This window comes from Diceros bicornis, chromosome 10 (assembly GCF_020826845.1).
Source record: "Diceros bicornis minor isolate mBicDic1 chromosome 10, mDicBic1.mat.cur, whole genome shotgun sequence".
Taxonomy (NCBI): domain Eukaryota; kingdom Metazoa; phylum Chordata; class Mammalia; order Perissodactyla; family Rhinocerotidae; genus Diceros; species Diceros bicornis.
Genome location: NC_080749.1, coordinates 50,702,397 through 50,720,020, shown reverse-complemented (window position 1 = coordinate 50,720,020; position 17,624 = coordinate 50,702,397). Strand labels below are relative to the sequence as shown.

The 17,624-nt window shown below is 36.6% G+C and overlaps 1 protein-coding gene across 3 annotated transcripts in view; it reads left to right on the top strand.

Moving 5' to 3' along the window:
- The first annotated feature begins 763 nt into the window (after positions 1 to 763).
- The window catches only part of ABCB11 (ATP binding cassette subfamily B member 11), an 81,159-nt gene continuing 64,298 nt past the window's right edge, over positions 764 to 17,624 (top strand). For all 3 annotated transcript variants that reach the window (XM_058549197.1, XM_058549195.1, XM_058549196.1), the window contains exons 1-4: positions 764 to 839; positions 2,369 to 2,390; positions 5,655 to 5,706; positions 6,479 to 6,717. In XM_058549197.1, the coding sequence (XP_058405180.1) occupies positions 764 to 839; positions 2,369 to 2,390; positions 5,655 to 5,706; positions 6,479 to 6,717 (389 nt within the window). The remainder of the gene's footprint in view (positions 840 to 2,368; positions 2,391 to 5,654; positions 5,707 to 6,478; positions 6,718 to 17,624) is intronic.

The window sequence follows — 17,624 nt, the reverse complement described above, 5'->3', positions numbered from 1 at the left end:
ACTAATGATTTTTCTAATTTTATAGGCTTTTAAAAATCAGGAATGGATATTGACTTTTATTGAATACTTTTTCTGCATCTATCAAAATGATCAAATTTTTTTGCATTAAACAATCATTGCATTCCTGGGATCGACCTTGCTCATTATATTTTTTTCATAAACTGCTGAATTATATTTAACATATCTTATTTAGTATTTAAAAATCTATTTTCAAAAGTAATTATAATTCTATTTTTTTCTTATAACATTCTTGTTTGCTTTGACGTCAAAGTTATACTTGTTTTATGAAGTGAATTGGGTAGCAGTTCCCCTGTCCATGCTGGATTCACCATATTCTGGATAGAGGGCCTGCATTTACAAAGGAGCACGGAAGGCAACCCAGCAGTATTTATTTGGGTGTCATGGGTCAGCTACACTAAGCCAAGAATGTTGCCAGTTGGTTGTGCCCTTCTTGCGGTTTTTATTTTTACTCATTAAAAAAAAAATAAATAAAGTACAGATAAGCAGAAAGAACAAACAAATAAAAAACAACTATCCATTCATTGACCAGAGAAAATCATAATCAGTGGTTTGGATTTATCTTTCCCAATAATTAGACTCTTATATGGACTTGTTAACTAAATAAAAAATCTGCTTTTGTCCTAGATTGTTAGCGAAGGGTATTTCTTGAACCAAATTCTTCTTTCATTTGGCTACTTTGATTAAAGAAGAGAAAAGGATAATAGTTGCAATAATTCTTTTCTTTTCTTTTTTAGGGTTAACCATGTCTGACTCCGTAATTCTTCGCAGCGTGAAGAAATCTGGAGAGGAGAATTATGGCTTTGAGTCAGATGGATCATGTGAGTGGCCTTTTTCTCTCACTGTCTGTTGCACAAAGAGAGGTTAGAACAAAAGTGGGACAAACTAGAAAGTTTTAAGGGACAGAGAAAAATCAGCAACAGTGTATAGAATTATTACTGGACACATTTCTTACACAGGAATGGATGGTTCTCCCTAGAATCTGTGTAATGGAATGTCTGAAAGTGCCAGGTAAAAATGCACGGAGTGTGGGTGAGTGAAAGCATCTCACCTGTAAATATCTTAGGTAGAGTAGAGTTGTTCCAGCATTGGCTATTATTATTACCTTTATTCATATACTGTTATAGTTGATTATAGTGGTCACTATTTAGTAAGTGCTGCTTCCTGAGAGGAACTGTACCAAGACTGTGCTGGCCAGAATGAGAAGATGGGAAAGGCGGCCCATGGCACTAGTACCTAGCATGTAGTGAGCACAGTTGATCCAAAGTAATCATTATTTTCTTTTTAACAAATCCTATGATTTTACATTTTACAGAAAAAGAAACTGAGACCTGGATAAATTTTTAAAAACTTGGAAAAGATCACATGACTAACAACTAATGGAGCCATAATCCTAATCCAGTTCTGTCTGATTCAAAACCCAAGATGCTAGTCTCTATCTACACTATAAACCTCTTTACTCTTATTTAAATTAAATTAAATTAAAATGCCAGCGGAATCAGGATGTGCTGTCACACGGTGATGGTTGACATTAACACCTTGGCTTCCATACATTCATGACCCTGAACCCCCACTTTTACTTCCTACCTTCCATCTGCTCTGACCAATGCTGGGGAAAACAATACGTGGCTCAGTCCTATGGCTTCTACAGGCATGAAAGTGTCAATGATCTCTTATTGCCTAGTTAATTTGTGGTCTAAATTTTAAATAAGTAAATTCTCATGTTTCTAAAGAACCAAACAATAAATAAATATTCATTTTACTTGATAGTTCAAAAAATCAGATTTTCTTCAGCTAATTTAGAAATATTGGGGGCCGGCCCGGTGGCGCAAGCGGTTAAGTGCGCACGCTCCGCTGCGGCGGCCCGGGGTTCGCTGGTTCGGATCCCGGGCGCGCACCGACGCACTGCTTGGCAAGCCATGCTGTGGCGGCGTCCCATATAAAGTGGAGGAAGATGGGCACAGATGTTAGCCCAGGGCCGTCTTCCTCAGCAAAAAAAAGAGGAGGATTGGCGGATGTTAGCACAGGGCTGATCTCCTCACAAAAAAAAAAAAAAAAAAAAAAAAGAAATATTGGTCTCCAGTTGATGTCAAAAGATACAAATATTTCATATCTTGGAGAAGAATCCAGAAATGCAGTGAAGCAAGCAGTCCTAAACCTGAAACAGTGTCTTCTTCTACAATATGGAGAGAAAAAGAATACAAAAGAAAGGAGAAAAAGCAAATAATCATTTTACAATGTTCCATGAATAAAAGTAACTTATAGGAATGTTTTCCAGAGAGAAATTGTTAATGACTATGTTGCATTTTGTCATTATTAATTGCTTTATGCATTGTTTTTATCCTGACAGATAACAACGATAAAAATTCAAGGTAAGTGACTATTTCAACAACACATCATCTTTTCTAGAATAACTCCATAATATTCCTATGAAAGGCACAAAGCAGAGATAATATTTTCATGTACATTGCACTTCCTATAAAATGGTATAGATAATCCATTCTTTTTCTCTTTAAAACATTACTGTAATTTGATTTCAAAAACCTTTTGGGGCTGGCCCAGTGGCATAGTGGTTAAGTTCGCCTGCTCCGCTTTGCCCGGGGTTCACGGGTTCGGATTCTGGGCTTGGACCTACATACCACTCATTGAGCCATGCTGTGGAGGCGTCACCGGTACAAAATGGAGCCAGACTGGCACAGTTGTTGGCTCAGGACCAATCTTCCTCTCAAACAAAAAACCAAAACCAACCATAAAAATCTTTTGGTTGTGACAACATGGATGAACATTGAGGGTATTACGCAAAGTGAAATAAGTTAGAGGGAGAAGGTCAAATACCATATGATTTCCTTCATTAAGTAGTAGATAATAACAACAATAAACAAACACATAGGGACAAAGATTAGATTGGTGGTTACCAGAGGGGAAGGGGGGAGGGAGGAGGGTGAAAGGGATAATTCGGTACATGTGTGTGGTGATGGGTTGTAATTAGTATTTTGGTGGTGAACATGATGTAATCTATGCAGAAATAGAAGTATAATGATGTACACCTGAAATTTTTACAATGTTATGAACCAATGTTACTGCAATAAACAAAAAATTAAAAAAAAAATCTTTTGGAATATCCTTTCTGGATTGGGTCCAAATCTCCCTTATACATCCAGAACACCAAGAATTTCTGTCTGAAATGGGCAGAGGAAAAGTTGGACAAGTATGATTTCATAGGCGCAGGGGAGGTCCCTAAACCCCAGATTCTTCCCATAGGCAAATAGTAGAAATCTAAAATTTAATTGTTAGATATTTGTCTTTAGTTTAAAATTTTAAATCTTCATAAAAAACAAATGTCAGCTAATCGTACTTTGGCCTGAGGGCAGGATTTGATGGAGTCTAACTTAGAAGACAGAAGGGCAAGTTCATGAAATAAAGACAGTGGAAAGGGAGAGGTTGAAGGTATTTAAGGAATCTTAAGTAATTCATGGCAGAGGCAGATGTAGGGTGTGGTAACATTAGCTTTGGACTAGGAGTGGTAGGGTCAGCCTGGGCCCAGAAGAACCACACTTTTCTCACTGGGTGGGAAAAAGATGAAAACAGGTGTGGATACAGATAAATGGCAATAAGATGAGCGGGAAGGTTGAGTGAGTTCTTTGGCTTTTAGAGGAATTGAATCTATCTCCTGATAGATGTGGTAATGTAGAATGAGAAGATCCCAGTGAAAGTTTGATATATCTGCCGAGGGCAATGGGAGCAATTTGTGGGGATGTGGGATGAAGTACAGTGTTGTGGATTGAGCTAAGGCTGGAGACCATATTCATTCATTCATTCATTCCACAAATATTAATTGAGTACCTACGAGTAGTTTAACAGTATTGTAGGTGCTGAGGATACAGAAAAGACCAAAATAGGCAAAAATATCTGCCCTTCAGGAGCTTACATTTTAGTGAGGGAGACATAATAAACACCATAAATAAATAAAGTATCTAGCATGGTAACTAGGAATAATCTACATTTTCTTTCCAAGAAGAAAAAGGTAAGCATGGAATGGAGATATGAAATGATGTCGGGGAAAGTGGAAATTTTAAAGACTTTGGCCAGGGAAGGCCCCTTTGAGAAGATGACTTTTGAGAGAAAGTCTGAAGGAGGTGAGGGAGTTAGCCATGCAGGTATCTGAAGAAAGAGCATTCTGGAAAAAGGGAATAGCAGGTACAAATGCCCAGAAGTATGAACAAATTTGGCATGGACCAAGATCAGCAAAGAGGCCAGGTGGCTCTGGTGGTGAGAACTGGAGTGCATTAGAAGGAGAGAAGGTCAGAAAGCCATTGGCCAGACTGTGGAGGGCCTTGGACATTTCAGCAAGGATTTGGGATTCTACTCTGAGCTGGAAGGGAAGCTTAGGGCAGCTGAGTGCTAGGCATGGCATGTGTTAGCATCCATTTCACATGGTGGAGAGGTTGTCTCCAGCAGGCCCAGCAGCCCAGCTTCAAGAGGAGAGAGGCGAACAGCTGGTTGGATGCAGAGATGGAATTTCCAAGGAAGGAATTGGAGAAAAGGATTGAGGATGATGGTGAGAGTGTGGTCCAAATGGCAGGCAGTGGGACATGAGATGCCTGGGGAAGGAAGCAAAATCTTGATGGAGCTGAGTGATTATAAGTTAATGAAGGGTTTAAAGGACTGCAGGTCTCTACTGAGATGACAAATAGGCGTGAAAGGAGGAAGGAAGTGAGAAAACAAGGTGCATGGGCAGTCCCAGAGTGCTGATGTAGTAGAGTGGTTCCCAGTGAAAGAAAGGTCCAAGATGTATCCATGAATGGATGACTCAGGTGAAGTAGAGATTCCTGGAGTTGAGAAAGTCAAAGAAGTGTTAAGCACAACTTTATGAGAAATGAAATGAATAACAAATACTGAGGAAATACGATTTTATGGGAAGTATGGGAGTTTTTCTGAATGCTCATTATATCTGCACAATTTAATGTAGTTGTAAAATTTTTAAGGGCTACAGGAAGCTTTAAATCAGCTAATTCAACCACCTTAATTTACCCACAAGGAAATGTAGGTAGAAATATGTCAAGGCTGATGTCCAATAGTTATTTTTTAGTATAACTGGGAGTATAGAACACTTTTTATTTTCTCTCGATACTTCTCAGAAAAACCTCATTGAATCTCTGCTGAAGTTATCTCTGATGTAGGTATACTGAAGTCTCTAGAAGAGGTAAATCTGAAGGATAAAAGCTTGTTTTTAAGATGCCAGGTTTGGCAAGAATTTCTCACCCAGTGGAGACTTTCTTTCTTACTAAAGAAGGACTCACTGGGGCCGGCCTGGTGGTATAAGCGGTTAAGTGCGTGCCCTCCACATCGGCTGCCCGGGGTTTGCAGGTTCCCATCCTGGGTGCGCACCAACGCACCGCTTGTCAAGCCATGCTGTGGCGGCGTCCCATATAAAGTAGAGGAAGATGGGCATGGATGTTAGCTCAGGGCCAATCTTCCTCAAGAAAAAAAAAAGGGGGGGGAGGATTGGCATCGGATGTTAGCTCAGGGCTAGTCCTCCTCACAAAGAAAAAAGAATGACATTAAATCACTATCTAGGGAGAATTTCTCATTGTTTGGAAAAGACAGTCTGTAAATCTCTATGTATTTCTCCTCAGGTTACAAGATGAGAAGAAAAGTAGCAGCGGTCAAGTTGGCTTCTTTCAATTGGTAATAAAGCTGTGCTGATTCATGACATAAGTTTTGCAACTGTGAATTGTTCAGATCATGACCTTGAGTCATATGGGCAGATTCTGTCTACAGTGATCACTTTTTCTGTCATAAACTTTGTCTGTGTGATAACATGCTGAGTAGCAATTAGAAATATATTGCTGATTAAACACACAAATCCTATTTGGTAGATCAGAAAAGTATCCTGGAAAATAATTGCTAAGCCCATAATTGTCATCTTAGTAATGAAAATCACCACAGTAATCAGATCATGTATATTTATTCTTATGACAAATCTTTAGAAATTTCATAGTATAGGTATTTTCCCCAAATTTGCACATGGTGGAGGCATTTCTAGGCACAAATAGGCACTCTTCATTGTCAATATCATTTCTGGGGCCAATTCATGCTTTTGCTGAATGGCCCACACAGTATATTCACATGGCAATGACATCAGTGCCAGTGATTGTTTCTCCCTCAAGTTGTGGATGAATAGCTAAGAACTAAGGTCAGCTCTTGAGGTAAAAAGAATGAATTCAGAGATTCGGAAAGAAATACCATGAACTAACAATGTAAGAGTCTAATGTTTTAGATAATTGATGACCATTTATTTTGACATACTTAATGAGAACTCTACTGTTCAATTAAGATGATTCCCATAAAATTTGGTGTTGGATACTATCTATCGGAATCTAGCAACTAAAATTAAAGAGTCCTCCTACCTCTCCTGCTTTTCACCCATAGATGATCTCTGAATCCTTTGTTTTTCAAGTTTCGATTTGCTTCAACAACTGACATTTGGCTGATGTTTGTGGGAAGTTTATGCGCATTTCTCCATGGACTAGCCTATCCAGGCGTGCTACTCATTTTTGGCACAATAACAGATGCTTTTATTGACTACGACGTTGAAGTACAAGAACTCAAGATCCCTGGAAAAGCATGTGTGAATAACACCGTAGTATGGATCAACAGCTCCCTCAACCAGAACGTGACAAATGGAACGCCTTGTGGGTAGGCTATTTTTCATTTTTTTGCTCATGTCTTAAATTGTAATTCAAAATGTGTAAAGAGGACTTTATTGACTGAGCTGGAGTGGTATCTAACACAGAGCGAACAGAAACAAATTTATCCATGTCCACAAATTACTCTGCCCTGGAGTTCTTCCTATCCTACCAAGTTTTTAAATCCTAAAAAAACCAGAATTGTAAATTGCCCATTAAATACATTTTTACCCAATTTTAACCACTTTGTAGACTATAGACTTGAGGATGGCGCTACCAGTACTTAACACCGCTAGGACCTGTGAATTTTACTTGAGTCTTTGTCATGTTTCATATCTAAGACTTCCCTTTTTTTTTACTAACTCCCTTCTGTTCCTCAGCCTCTGTGGCTGTGGCTGATGATCTACTTGATCCTCAGCCTTCTCTCTGTAATGGGAATTTCATTAGTGTGCTACAGGACTTGGAGTAGGGGCCGCCAGTCACGGTAGTTGAGTTTCTATGGAAGAGTGGTGTGGCGCTGTGAACAGAAGGCAGTCATGCAGAATTAGCCAGAGCTCACTGTGCTACTGTTCTCCTTGTGATAAGCCCGACAGGCTGCCTTGTAATCAGTGAGTCTGTAGTGTACACAGGCTGACTCACTGTCATATCATGGACTTTGCAGCCTGCCTCATGCTGCCTCAGGGCCAGACCATGCTCATTTGCACATATGAACTTACACACTCAGGCTCAAGAACCAAGGGCAGGGCACATCCTGGCTGGAAGGGCACTGAGAATGGCTCCCCCAAGTGAATTTATATTTTTTACCTTCATTTTTAAAATTTCCCACAGGCTTGATTCCAGATTATGAACAATTCCTTCTAAATCACTGATGCTCTTCCCTAATATTATCTATTCTGAGGGTCTTTCATCCATTCACTCATTCAACCAAAATTTTGTGAATGCCAAGTAAGTACTAGGAAATCATGTAAGCATCAAGGATAGAGTTATGGTCCTTATCTTCTTGGAGCTTAGGTGTAACGGGTGAGACCGTCATTAAATCAATGACCATTCAAATAAATATGTAGTTACAAACTGGCTTGTGCTTGACAGAAAAGTACAAGATAACATACAATGTGGTCATCGTAAGAGTCATGGTCCTTATCTTTGTGGAGCTTAGGTCTAGTGGGTGAGACCATCATTAAATCAATGACCATACAAATAAATATGTAGTTACAAACTGGTTGGTGCTTGACAGAAAAGTACAAGATAACATATAACGTGCAGAATTACTCCTTAAAAAATAATAAGCCCACTTGTTAGAAATACATTTCCTAATGTCTAAATATGTATTTTTCTTTCTAAATTTGAAAGTTTTTTTCATCTGTAAAACTCAGAACAGTTTGTATAAAAGAGAGACTGTCTTCGATGACAATCTTTAAAGCTTTCATTTATGTTGGAAGACAGAAATGAACTGCTTTTTAAAGAGTGATATGACAACAACATGTAAAGTTTACCACTTCTCTCTTTGAAAAAAAATGCATTCAGACTTATGTATCATGCAAATTGACCCAAATCGTTAGTAACGCTCATGAAGATAAATTTTTCAAGGGAAAATTCCTGTAAGTATATCCTGTTGTGCCTTAAAATTTGGAAATAAATGTGAGAGGGGCCAAAATTTGAGACATATCCATGATACTGGGTACTAATAAATATTTACTAGATGAATTAAAGAATGAATTTACATTTAATGCCTGCATCACAGGCATCCGTTATAGAGGAATTCACTGAAGCTGTCCATTACTCACATTTTATTCACTCTTACCAGGTAGTATACTTGAAGGTGTGCAAATAGTACAAAACACTATGCTGGCCTGGTAGCATAGTGGTTAAGTTTGCACACTCTGCTTTCGTGGTCTGGGGTTTGCGGGTTCAGATCCTGGGTGCGGACCTACACCTCTCATCAGCCATGCTATGGTGATGTCCCACATACAAAATAGAGGAAGATTGGCACAGATGTTAGCTCAGCATCAATCTTCCTCACCAAAATAATAATAATAATAATAGTGCAAAAAAAATGGGGGCTTTGAGAAATTCATTGGCTTTGGCAGAATTCACATGTCAATGTGAATGGCATATAAATGGACATTTGTCTTTTGTTTTAAAGATTTCATACAGATATTTGAAATTGTGTAGACCACACCTTTCTTCAGCCATTGCTTTACCAGGAACACCTTGATGAGTTAAATACTTTAACTGTGAGCTATTATGGTCACTGACATGAATACTGTTTGCTGCACTTCTGAATAAATGTTTAGCTTTTATGTAGGAAAAAGTAAGATTACTGTGAAAATGGACTTGGGTGGGACAGAGGAGAAGGGAGAGGACATTTTCCTAACTGTAAGTAGCTAATATATCTCCAAAATTACCCAGCTCTTTCCCAACTTTCTTTCTTGGAAAAAGCATACCGTTAAAAGTATAATTTCAGGGGCCCAGTGGCGCAAGAGGTTAAGTGCACGTGCTCTGCCGCGGTGGCCCAGGGTTCGCCGGTTCGGATCCTTGGCGTGCACCGACGCACCACTTGTCAAGCCATGCTATGGTGGCATCCCATATAAAGTGGAGGAAGATGGGCATGGATGTTAGCCCAGGCCCAGTCTTCCTCAGCAAAAAAGAGGAGGATTGGCAGATGTTAGCTCAGGGCCAATCTTCCTCACACACACACACAAAAAGTACAATTTCAGCACCTATTATAATAGATGTATTAGTCTTGGACTACATAAGGCAACTCAATGATTTTATCAACATTAGAATGCATGTATAATGGTAGGAGCTTGTTTTCTCTTTCATTATATTGGTTTCCACATAGTTATAATCCATTGGATAGAATTTTTAGGCTAAGTCCTTTCAAATAGCTCTCAGTGAATAATGCTGAAAAGGATTACAGAACATCAGGCCTCCTGATTTGCTTATCAGAATTTATTTGCTCAGAACAGTCAAACAATAAGGTAAAAGAATAAAAGAAGATGAAGGAAGGGGAAGTCCAAATAGTTCAAATGTCACAATGCAGTTTATTTTTCTTTTCTTTTATCCAATTAAAGTGTAAAAACTCAAAAGGAAGCCGTAAAGTCTTATAACTTAAATAGTGGAAGTGTTATACCATTATTTCTGCGACATTCTATTGGTCACACAGACCAATCCTGGTACAGTTTGGGAGGGGAATACACAAGAGTGTGAATACCAAGAGACAAGAATCATTAGGGGCTCCTTGGAGGCTGACTACCACAGCCATTGGGAATCTCATGTCCTCACTTGCCCCACATATGAATGCATCAATGTACACATCTGAGTCTGTACTTTCTCTTAGATTTCAGTCTATTTTCTTGGCAATGTACATTTAGCTAATGCATTCAAGCACTATTTTGAAGTTAGATACTGAAAGACCAAACACTTTTTAAAACAACTGTATTGAGAGCCAATGCACATACTGTAAAATTCACCCATTTAAAGTGAACAGCTCAATGGTTTTTAGTGTATTCAGAGAGTTATGCATCAATTACTACATTCAATTTTAGGATGGTTTCATTAGCACAAGAAGAAATCCCATACCCCTTAGCTATCACTCCCCAATTCACCATCCTCCCTCAGCCCTAGACAACCACTAATCTACTTTCTGTCTCTGTAGATTTGTCTATTCTGGACATTTCATATAAATGGAATCATAGACTATGTAGTCCTTTGTGACTGGCTTCTTTAACTTAGCATAATGTTTTCAAGATTCATCCATGTTGTAGCATGAATTAGTCCTTCGTTTCTTTTTATTCCTGAATAATATTTTACTGTATGGATATAATACCTTTTATTTATCCATTCATCAGTTGATGGACATTTGAGTTGTTTCCACTTTTTGGTTATTACAAATAATGCTACTATGAACATAGGTGTACAAAGTTTTGTGCAGACATATGTTTTCATTTCTCTTGAGTATATACATAGAAGTGGAATTGCTGGGTCATATGGTAACTATATGTTTAACCATTTGAGGAACTGCCAACTGTTTTTCAAAGTGGTTGTACCATTTTATATTCTCACTAACAGTGTATGATTTCTTTATACCCTTACCAACACTTGCCACTATCTATATTTTGATTGTAGCCCTAGCAGGCTAAATAATGGCCCCCAAAGATATCCAGGTCCTAATCCCTGGAATCTTTAAATGTTATCTTATGTGGAAAAAAAAAGAATCTATGCAGATGTGATGAAGTTAAAGATCTCGGGATGGGAGAGTTGAAGAATCAGCTATCTTCTATTGTTTTCCTATCTCTATTTCATTTATTTCCACTCTGATCTTTACTATTTTCTTCCTTCTGCCTGTTTTAGGCTTACTTTTCTCTTCTTTTCCAGTGTCTTAAGGTGAGGTGTTGGGTTATTGATTTAAGATTTTTGTTCTTTCTTCAAATATAGGCAATTAGAGCTACAAATTTCTTTCTAAGAACTGCTTTAGCTACATTCCATAAGTTTTCATATGTTATGTTTTCATTTTCATTAATCTCAAAGTATTTTCTAGTTTCTCTTGTGATATTTTTCTTTGACTTATTGGTTGTTTCTGAGTATATTATTTTATTTCTATGTATTTGTGAAATTTCTCAATTTTTTGATCATTAATCTCTATTTTCACTCCATTGTGGTCATAGAATATACTTTGTGTTATTTTAATCCTTTTAAATGTATTGAAGCTTAATTTATAGCCTAGCATGTGTCTATACTGGAGAATGTTACATGTGTACTTGAGAGGAATGTGTATTCTGCTGTTATTGGGTAGAGTGTTCTAAGGATGTCTGTTAGTATTGTTAAGTATAATGTTGTTCAAGTCTTCTATTCCTGTTGATCTTCAACCTAGTTGTTCTATCCAATATTGAAAGTCTGGAATAGTCAGTCTCTGCCTATTATTGTTGAACTATTTATTTCTTCCCATGAATCTGTCAGACTTTGCTTCACGTGTTTTGGGTCTCTGTTGTTAGGTTCATATATGTTTATAATTGTCATAATTTCCTGATGGATTGACCCTTTTATTGTTATAAAATGATATTTATCTCTAACAACAATTTTTTAAGGTTTATTTTGTCTGATATTAGTATAGCCATTCCTGGTTTCTTATGGTCACTCTTTGCCATGACATTTTTTCCATCCTTTTACTTTCAACTTGTTTGTATCTATGAATCTAAAGTGTGTCTCCTGTAGACAGTCTATAGTTGGAGCTTGTTTTTTTCCTCTAGTCTGACAGTCTCTGCCTTTTGATTGGATTGTTTAATCCATTACATATAAAACAAACATCATACTCTGAAAAGTGACTAAAAGAAGGCAGACTGATTAGAGATCTCTTGACCCAAGTTATGATGTGGTTGCGAGTTCCCTGGGTTTTCTTTAGGCTTCGTATGTACTATATTGGGTGCTGGGAAAGCTGCAACCTGGAAACATCAATAAGTCCAGTCACAAAAGACCCAACAAAATCCTGCTCTTTCTAGATAATGGACCAGAAAGAGGCAGCCAAATAGAAAACTTTCAGACAATAGCTACTCGACTCCAGCCAAACACCACAGAAAAAAATTGTAACCTCACTCTCACCCATGCCAGCAGATGTTGAGTTGGGAGCCTAGACCTCCACCCTTGCCAGGTGGCAATGAGCCTCTGCTGTGTCTCTCCCCCACCCCACCCCTATGATGTCAATGGAGAACACGTGGAGGCTGAACCACCGCTACTGTAATGAGACACCTCTTCCCCTACCTGCTCAGGTGGGGTCAGAGAGTCAAGACATTCACTACCATCTCCACGGAGGGGAAATCAGATATTCTTACGTGAAGGAAACAGAGAGTATTATAAGCTGACTTACCCTAAAAGGATGGCTAAAGGAATTTCTTTAAACAGAAAAGGATTAAAAAAATCTTGGACATCAAGAAGGAAGTACATAGTAAGCAAAACCATGGGTAAATAAATAGACTTTCTTCTCCTCTTGGGTTTTCTAAGTTATGTTTGATGATGGAAGCAAAAACTATAACAGTCTGATATGGTCCTATTATGACACTGTCTGATGTGAGTGTTATTTGGAAATATTAAAGACAATTATATTATTAATAGCGGAGAGTAAATGTATGTGAAGGGAGGTAATGTTTCTATACTTTGTTCAAATTGGTAAAATGACACCACCAGTAGACTGTGATAAGTGATATACTATAATGTAATTCTTAGAGCAACCACTAAAAAAGCGATACAAAGAGAGAAACTCAAAAACGCTAAATATAAACCAAAATTGAATTCTAAAAAATGTTTGAGTAGCCCATAAGAAAGCAAGAGAAAGGAAACAGAGAAATAAAAAACGGAGAGAACAAACAGAAAACAAAAAATGAAATGACATACTTGAGTCCTAACATATCAATAATTATATTAAATTTAAATAGTTTAAATATACCAAATAAGGCAGTGATTGGCAGAATGGACTTTAAAACATGACCTAACTATACGCTGTTTACAAGAAACTCACTTTAACTATAATAATATAGACAGGTTGAAAGTAAAAGGATGGGAAAAGATTTTTCAGACAAATATTAATCAAAAACAAGTAGGAGTGGCTATATTGATATGAGATCAAGAAGACTTCAGAACAAAAAAAATCACTAGAGACAAAGAAGGACATTATACAATGATAAAAAGGTCAGTCTGCTGGGAACACATAGCCATTTTAAATGTGTATGCACCAAACAACAGAGCTGCAAAATATGTGAGGCAAAAACTGACAGAACTGAAAGGAAAAATAGACAAATCCAAAATTATAGTAAAAGACTTAAAAACCCATCTCTCAACAATTGATAGAACAACTAGACATAAAATCATCAAGGATATAGAAGAGCTCAATACTATCAAACAACAGGATTTAATCAACGTTTATGGAATACTCCACACAACAACTGCAGGACACACATTTTTTTCAAGTGCCTACAGAGCATATGCCAAGGTAGACATATCTGGGACTATAAAACAAACCTTGACAAATGTAAAAGAATTGAAATAATACAGAGTGTGTTCTCTGGCAACAATAGAATTAAACTAGAAATTGATAACAGAAAGATAGCAGGAAAACTAACAAATGTTGGAAAATGAAACAATGTACTTCTAAATAATCCATGGGTCAAAGAGGAAGTCTCAAGGGAAAATTTTTAAAAGTTAAACTGAATGAAAAGGAAAACATAAACTATGAAAATTTATGGGATTAGTTAAAGCAGTGCTGAGAGGAAATTTTATAGCACTAAATGCATACATTACAAAAGAGGAAATGTCTCATATTAATCATCTAAGCTCCCAACACAAGAACCTAGAAAAAGAAGAGCAAAATAAGTGCATAGCAAGCAGATGAGAAGATATAATAAAGATAAAAAACAGAAAGGCAATACAGGAAATTGATGAAATGAAGAGCTGATTCTTTAAAAAGATCAGTTAAACTGAAAAACCTTTAGCAAGACTGACCAAGAAAAAAGGAAGAAGACACAAATTACCGATATTGGGAATGAAAGATAAGATATCATTATAGATCTTGCAAACATCAAAAGGATAACAAGGAACTACTATAAACAAGTCTACACACATAAATTTGACATAGAGAAATGGACCAATTGCTTGAAAAAACAAACTACCACAACTCATCCAATTTGATACAAATAATTTGAATCGCCCTAACTATTAAGGAAGTGGAATTTGTAATTTTAAAACTCCAAAAAAAAAGAAATCTCCAAGCCCATATGTTTTTGCTGGTGAATTCTACCTAATGTTTAAAGAAGAGTAACACCAATTTTATACAATATTTTCCAGATAATAGGAAAGAATACTTCCCAATTCATTTTATGATGCTAATTTTACTGTGATACCAAAACCAGACAAAAATATTACAAAAAGGAAAACCACAGATTAATATGCCTCATGATCATAGATGCAAAATCTTAACAAATATTAGCAAGTAGAATTCAGCAATATATACAAAGAATTATGTACCATGACCACATGAGGCATATTCTAGAGAAGTACAACTGATTCAATATTTGAAAAATAATCAATGTAATCCACCATGTTAACAGGCTAATACAGAAAACCACGTGATCATCTCCACTGATGCAGAAAAAGCATTTGAAAATTTCAACAACTATCCATGATAAAAACTCTCAGAATACTAGGAATAGAAAAGAAATTGCTGAACTTAAAAAAGAGCATCTACCAAAAAAAAAAAAAAAATCCTACAGCTAACATTATACTTAACAGTGAAAGATTGAATACTTTCTCCCTAAGACTGGAAACAAGGCAAAGATATATGCCCTCACCACTATGATTCAACACGGTGCTCAAAGTTCTAACCTGTACAATAAGGAAGGAAAGGAAATAAAAGGAATACTGATCCACTACTTAACACTACTGAACTGTACACTTGAAAATGGTAAAGTTGATAAATTTTATATTATGTGTTTTTTACTGCAATTAAAATTTTTTTAGCGAAAATAAAGAATAGAGATCTAAAAGGAAGAAAAACATCCATCTCTACTGGAGATGACATTATTGTTGACATAGAAAATCCCAAAGAATGTACAAAAATCTCCTAGAACCAATAAATGAATTAAGCAAGGACATAAAATACCAGACAAACATACAGATCTTCCTTGACTTATAATGGCATTACATCTTGATAAACCCATCATAAGTTGAAAATACATTTAATACATCTAACCTACCAAACATCATAGCTTAGCCTAGCCTACCTTAAACGTGCTCAGAACACTTATATTAGCCTAGAGTTGGGCAAAATCATCTAATGCAAAGCCTATTTTATAATAAAGTGTTGAATATCTGATGTAATTTATTGAATACTATACAGAAAGTGAAAAACAGAATGATTGTAAGGGGACAGAATGGTTGTAAGTATATTAGTTGTTTACCCTTGTGATTGAGAGCAAGATTTTTTTGTATATGTAGACAAGATTACTCTAAAATTTATATGAAAAGGCAAAAGAACTAGAATATCTAAAACAACTTTGAAAAAGAAGAATAAAGTATGAGGAAACAATCTACCCAATTTCAAGACATATTACATAGCTACAGCAATCAAGACTGTGTGGTATTGACAGAGGAATAGAATAGAGAACTCAGAAATAGACCCATGCAAGTATGTCCAACTGATTGTTGACAAAGATGGAAAAGCAATTCAATCAAGGAAAGATAAACTTTTTATCAAATGGTGCTGGAGTAATTAGACATCCATGGGAAAAAAATGAACTTATACAAAAATTAGCTCAAAATGGATTATGGACTTAAATGTAAAACATAAACAGTAAACTTTTAGAAAAATACATAGGAGATCATTTTCAGGTCTAGGGCTAGACAAAGAGCTCTTAGACTTAACACCAAAAGCACAATCCATAGAAGGAAAAATTGATAAATTGGACGTCATCAAAAATGAGAACTTTTGCTCTGCAAAAGACCCTGTTTAGAGGATGAAATGACAAGCTACAGAGTAGGAGAAGATATTTGCAAATTAGATATCTAACAAACAACTATAATCTAGAATATATAAAGAACTCTCAAAACTCAATGATTAAAAAATCCAATTAGAATACGGGAAAAACACATGAAGAGACATTTCACTAAGAATGTAAAGATGGCAAATGAGCAGAGGAAAAGATGTTCAGCAACGTTAGTTGTTAGGGAATGCAAATTGAAATCAAAATATCAGTACAAATCTATCAGAATGGCTAAAATAAAAAATAACGATAACATCAAATGTTGGTGAGGATGTGGAGGAACTGGATCACATACATTGCTGATAGGAGTGTAAAATGGTGCAGACACTGTGGAAAACAGTGTGGCAGTTTTTAAAAAAAATGACACATGCAATTGCTACACAACCTAGCAAGTCTACTCTTGGGGATTTATCCCAGAAAAAGGAAAACTTATGTTCACATAAAAACCTGTCACAGTGTTCATAGAAGCTTTATTTGCAACAGACAAAAACTGGAAACAACTCAGACACCCTTCAATGAGTAAGTAAACAAACTGTCGTACATCTATACTGTGGAATACTTCTTAATAATAAAAAGGACCAAACTATTGATGAAACTTGAAAGAATTATGCTTAGTGGAAAAACGCCAATCTCAAAAGGTAACATACTGTGTGATGCCATTTATGTAACATTCTTCAAGTGACAAAACTATAGCAATAGAGAACAGATGAGTGATAACCAGGGGTTAAGGGAGGAGTGGGGGCTGGATGGAAGTATGTGTAGGTTTAAAAGGGCAATGGGAGGAATCCTTGTGGTGATGAGAATGTTCTGATCTTGATTATATCAATGTCAACATCCTGGCTGTGATGTTGTCCTACAGTTTTGCAAGATGTTACCACTGGGGGAAACCGGATAAACGGCATACATAATCTCTCTGTATTATTTCTCATAATTGCATGTGAATCTACACTTATCTCAAAATAAAAAGTTTAATTAAAAACAAACAAACAAAAAATAGCTTCCTGGGTAAAAAAAATTGTCCTGGATTCTCTGAAATGAAAATCTAGGGATTCTGGCAGTATGCTACCATAGTGTATGGATGTTCTATAAAGCAACTTTATGCAGTGATAAGCCACTTGTCCATAGGTCACAGTCCTATGCATTAAGAAATACAGAGCCTCCAACGTTCTAGAACTAGGACATGGACACATTTCCTCTAGGTTGTGGCACTCAGTTTAGAGTTGACACTGATGTTCACTCTCAAGTGTCAGTGCTACTGGGTCTACAGTGCCTGAGAACCATTGAAAGGGAAACTCCTTGTTGAGCAATGCACCTTTCTAAGTATTTTAAATGAAAAACCTATGGCTTTAGTAAATCTGAAACCTTGAGGTGTAAATTGAGCGATTCGATT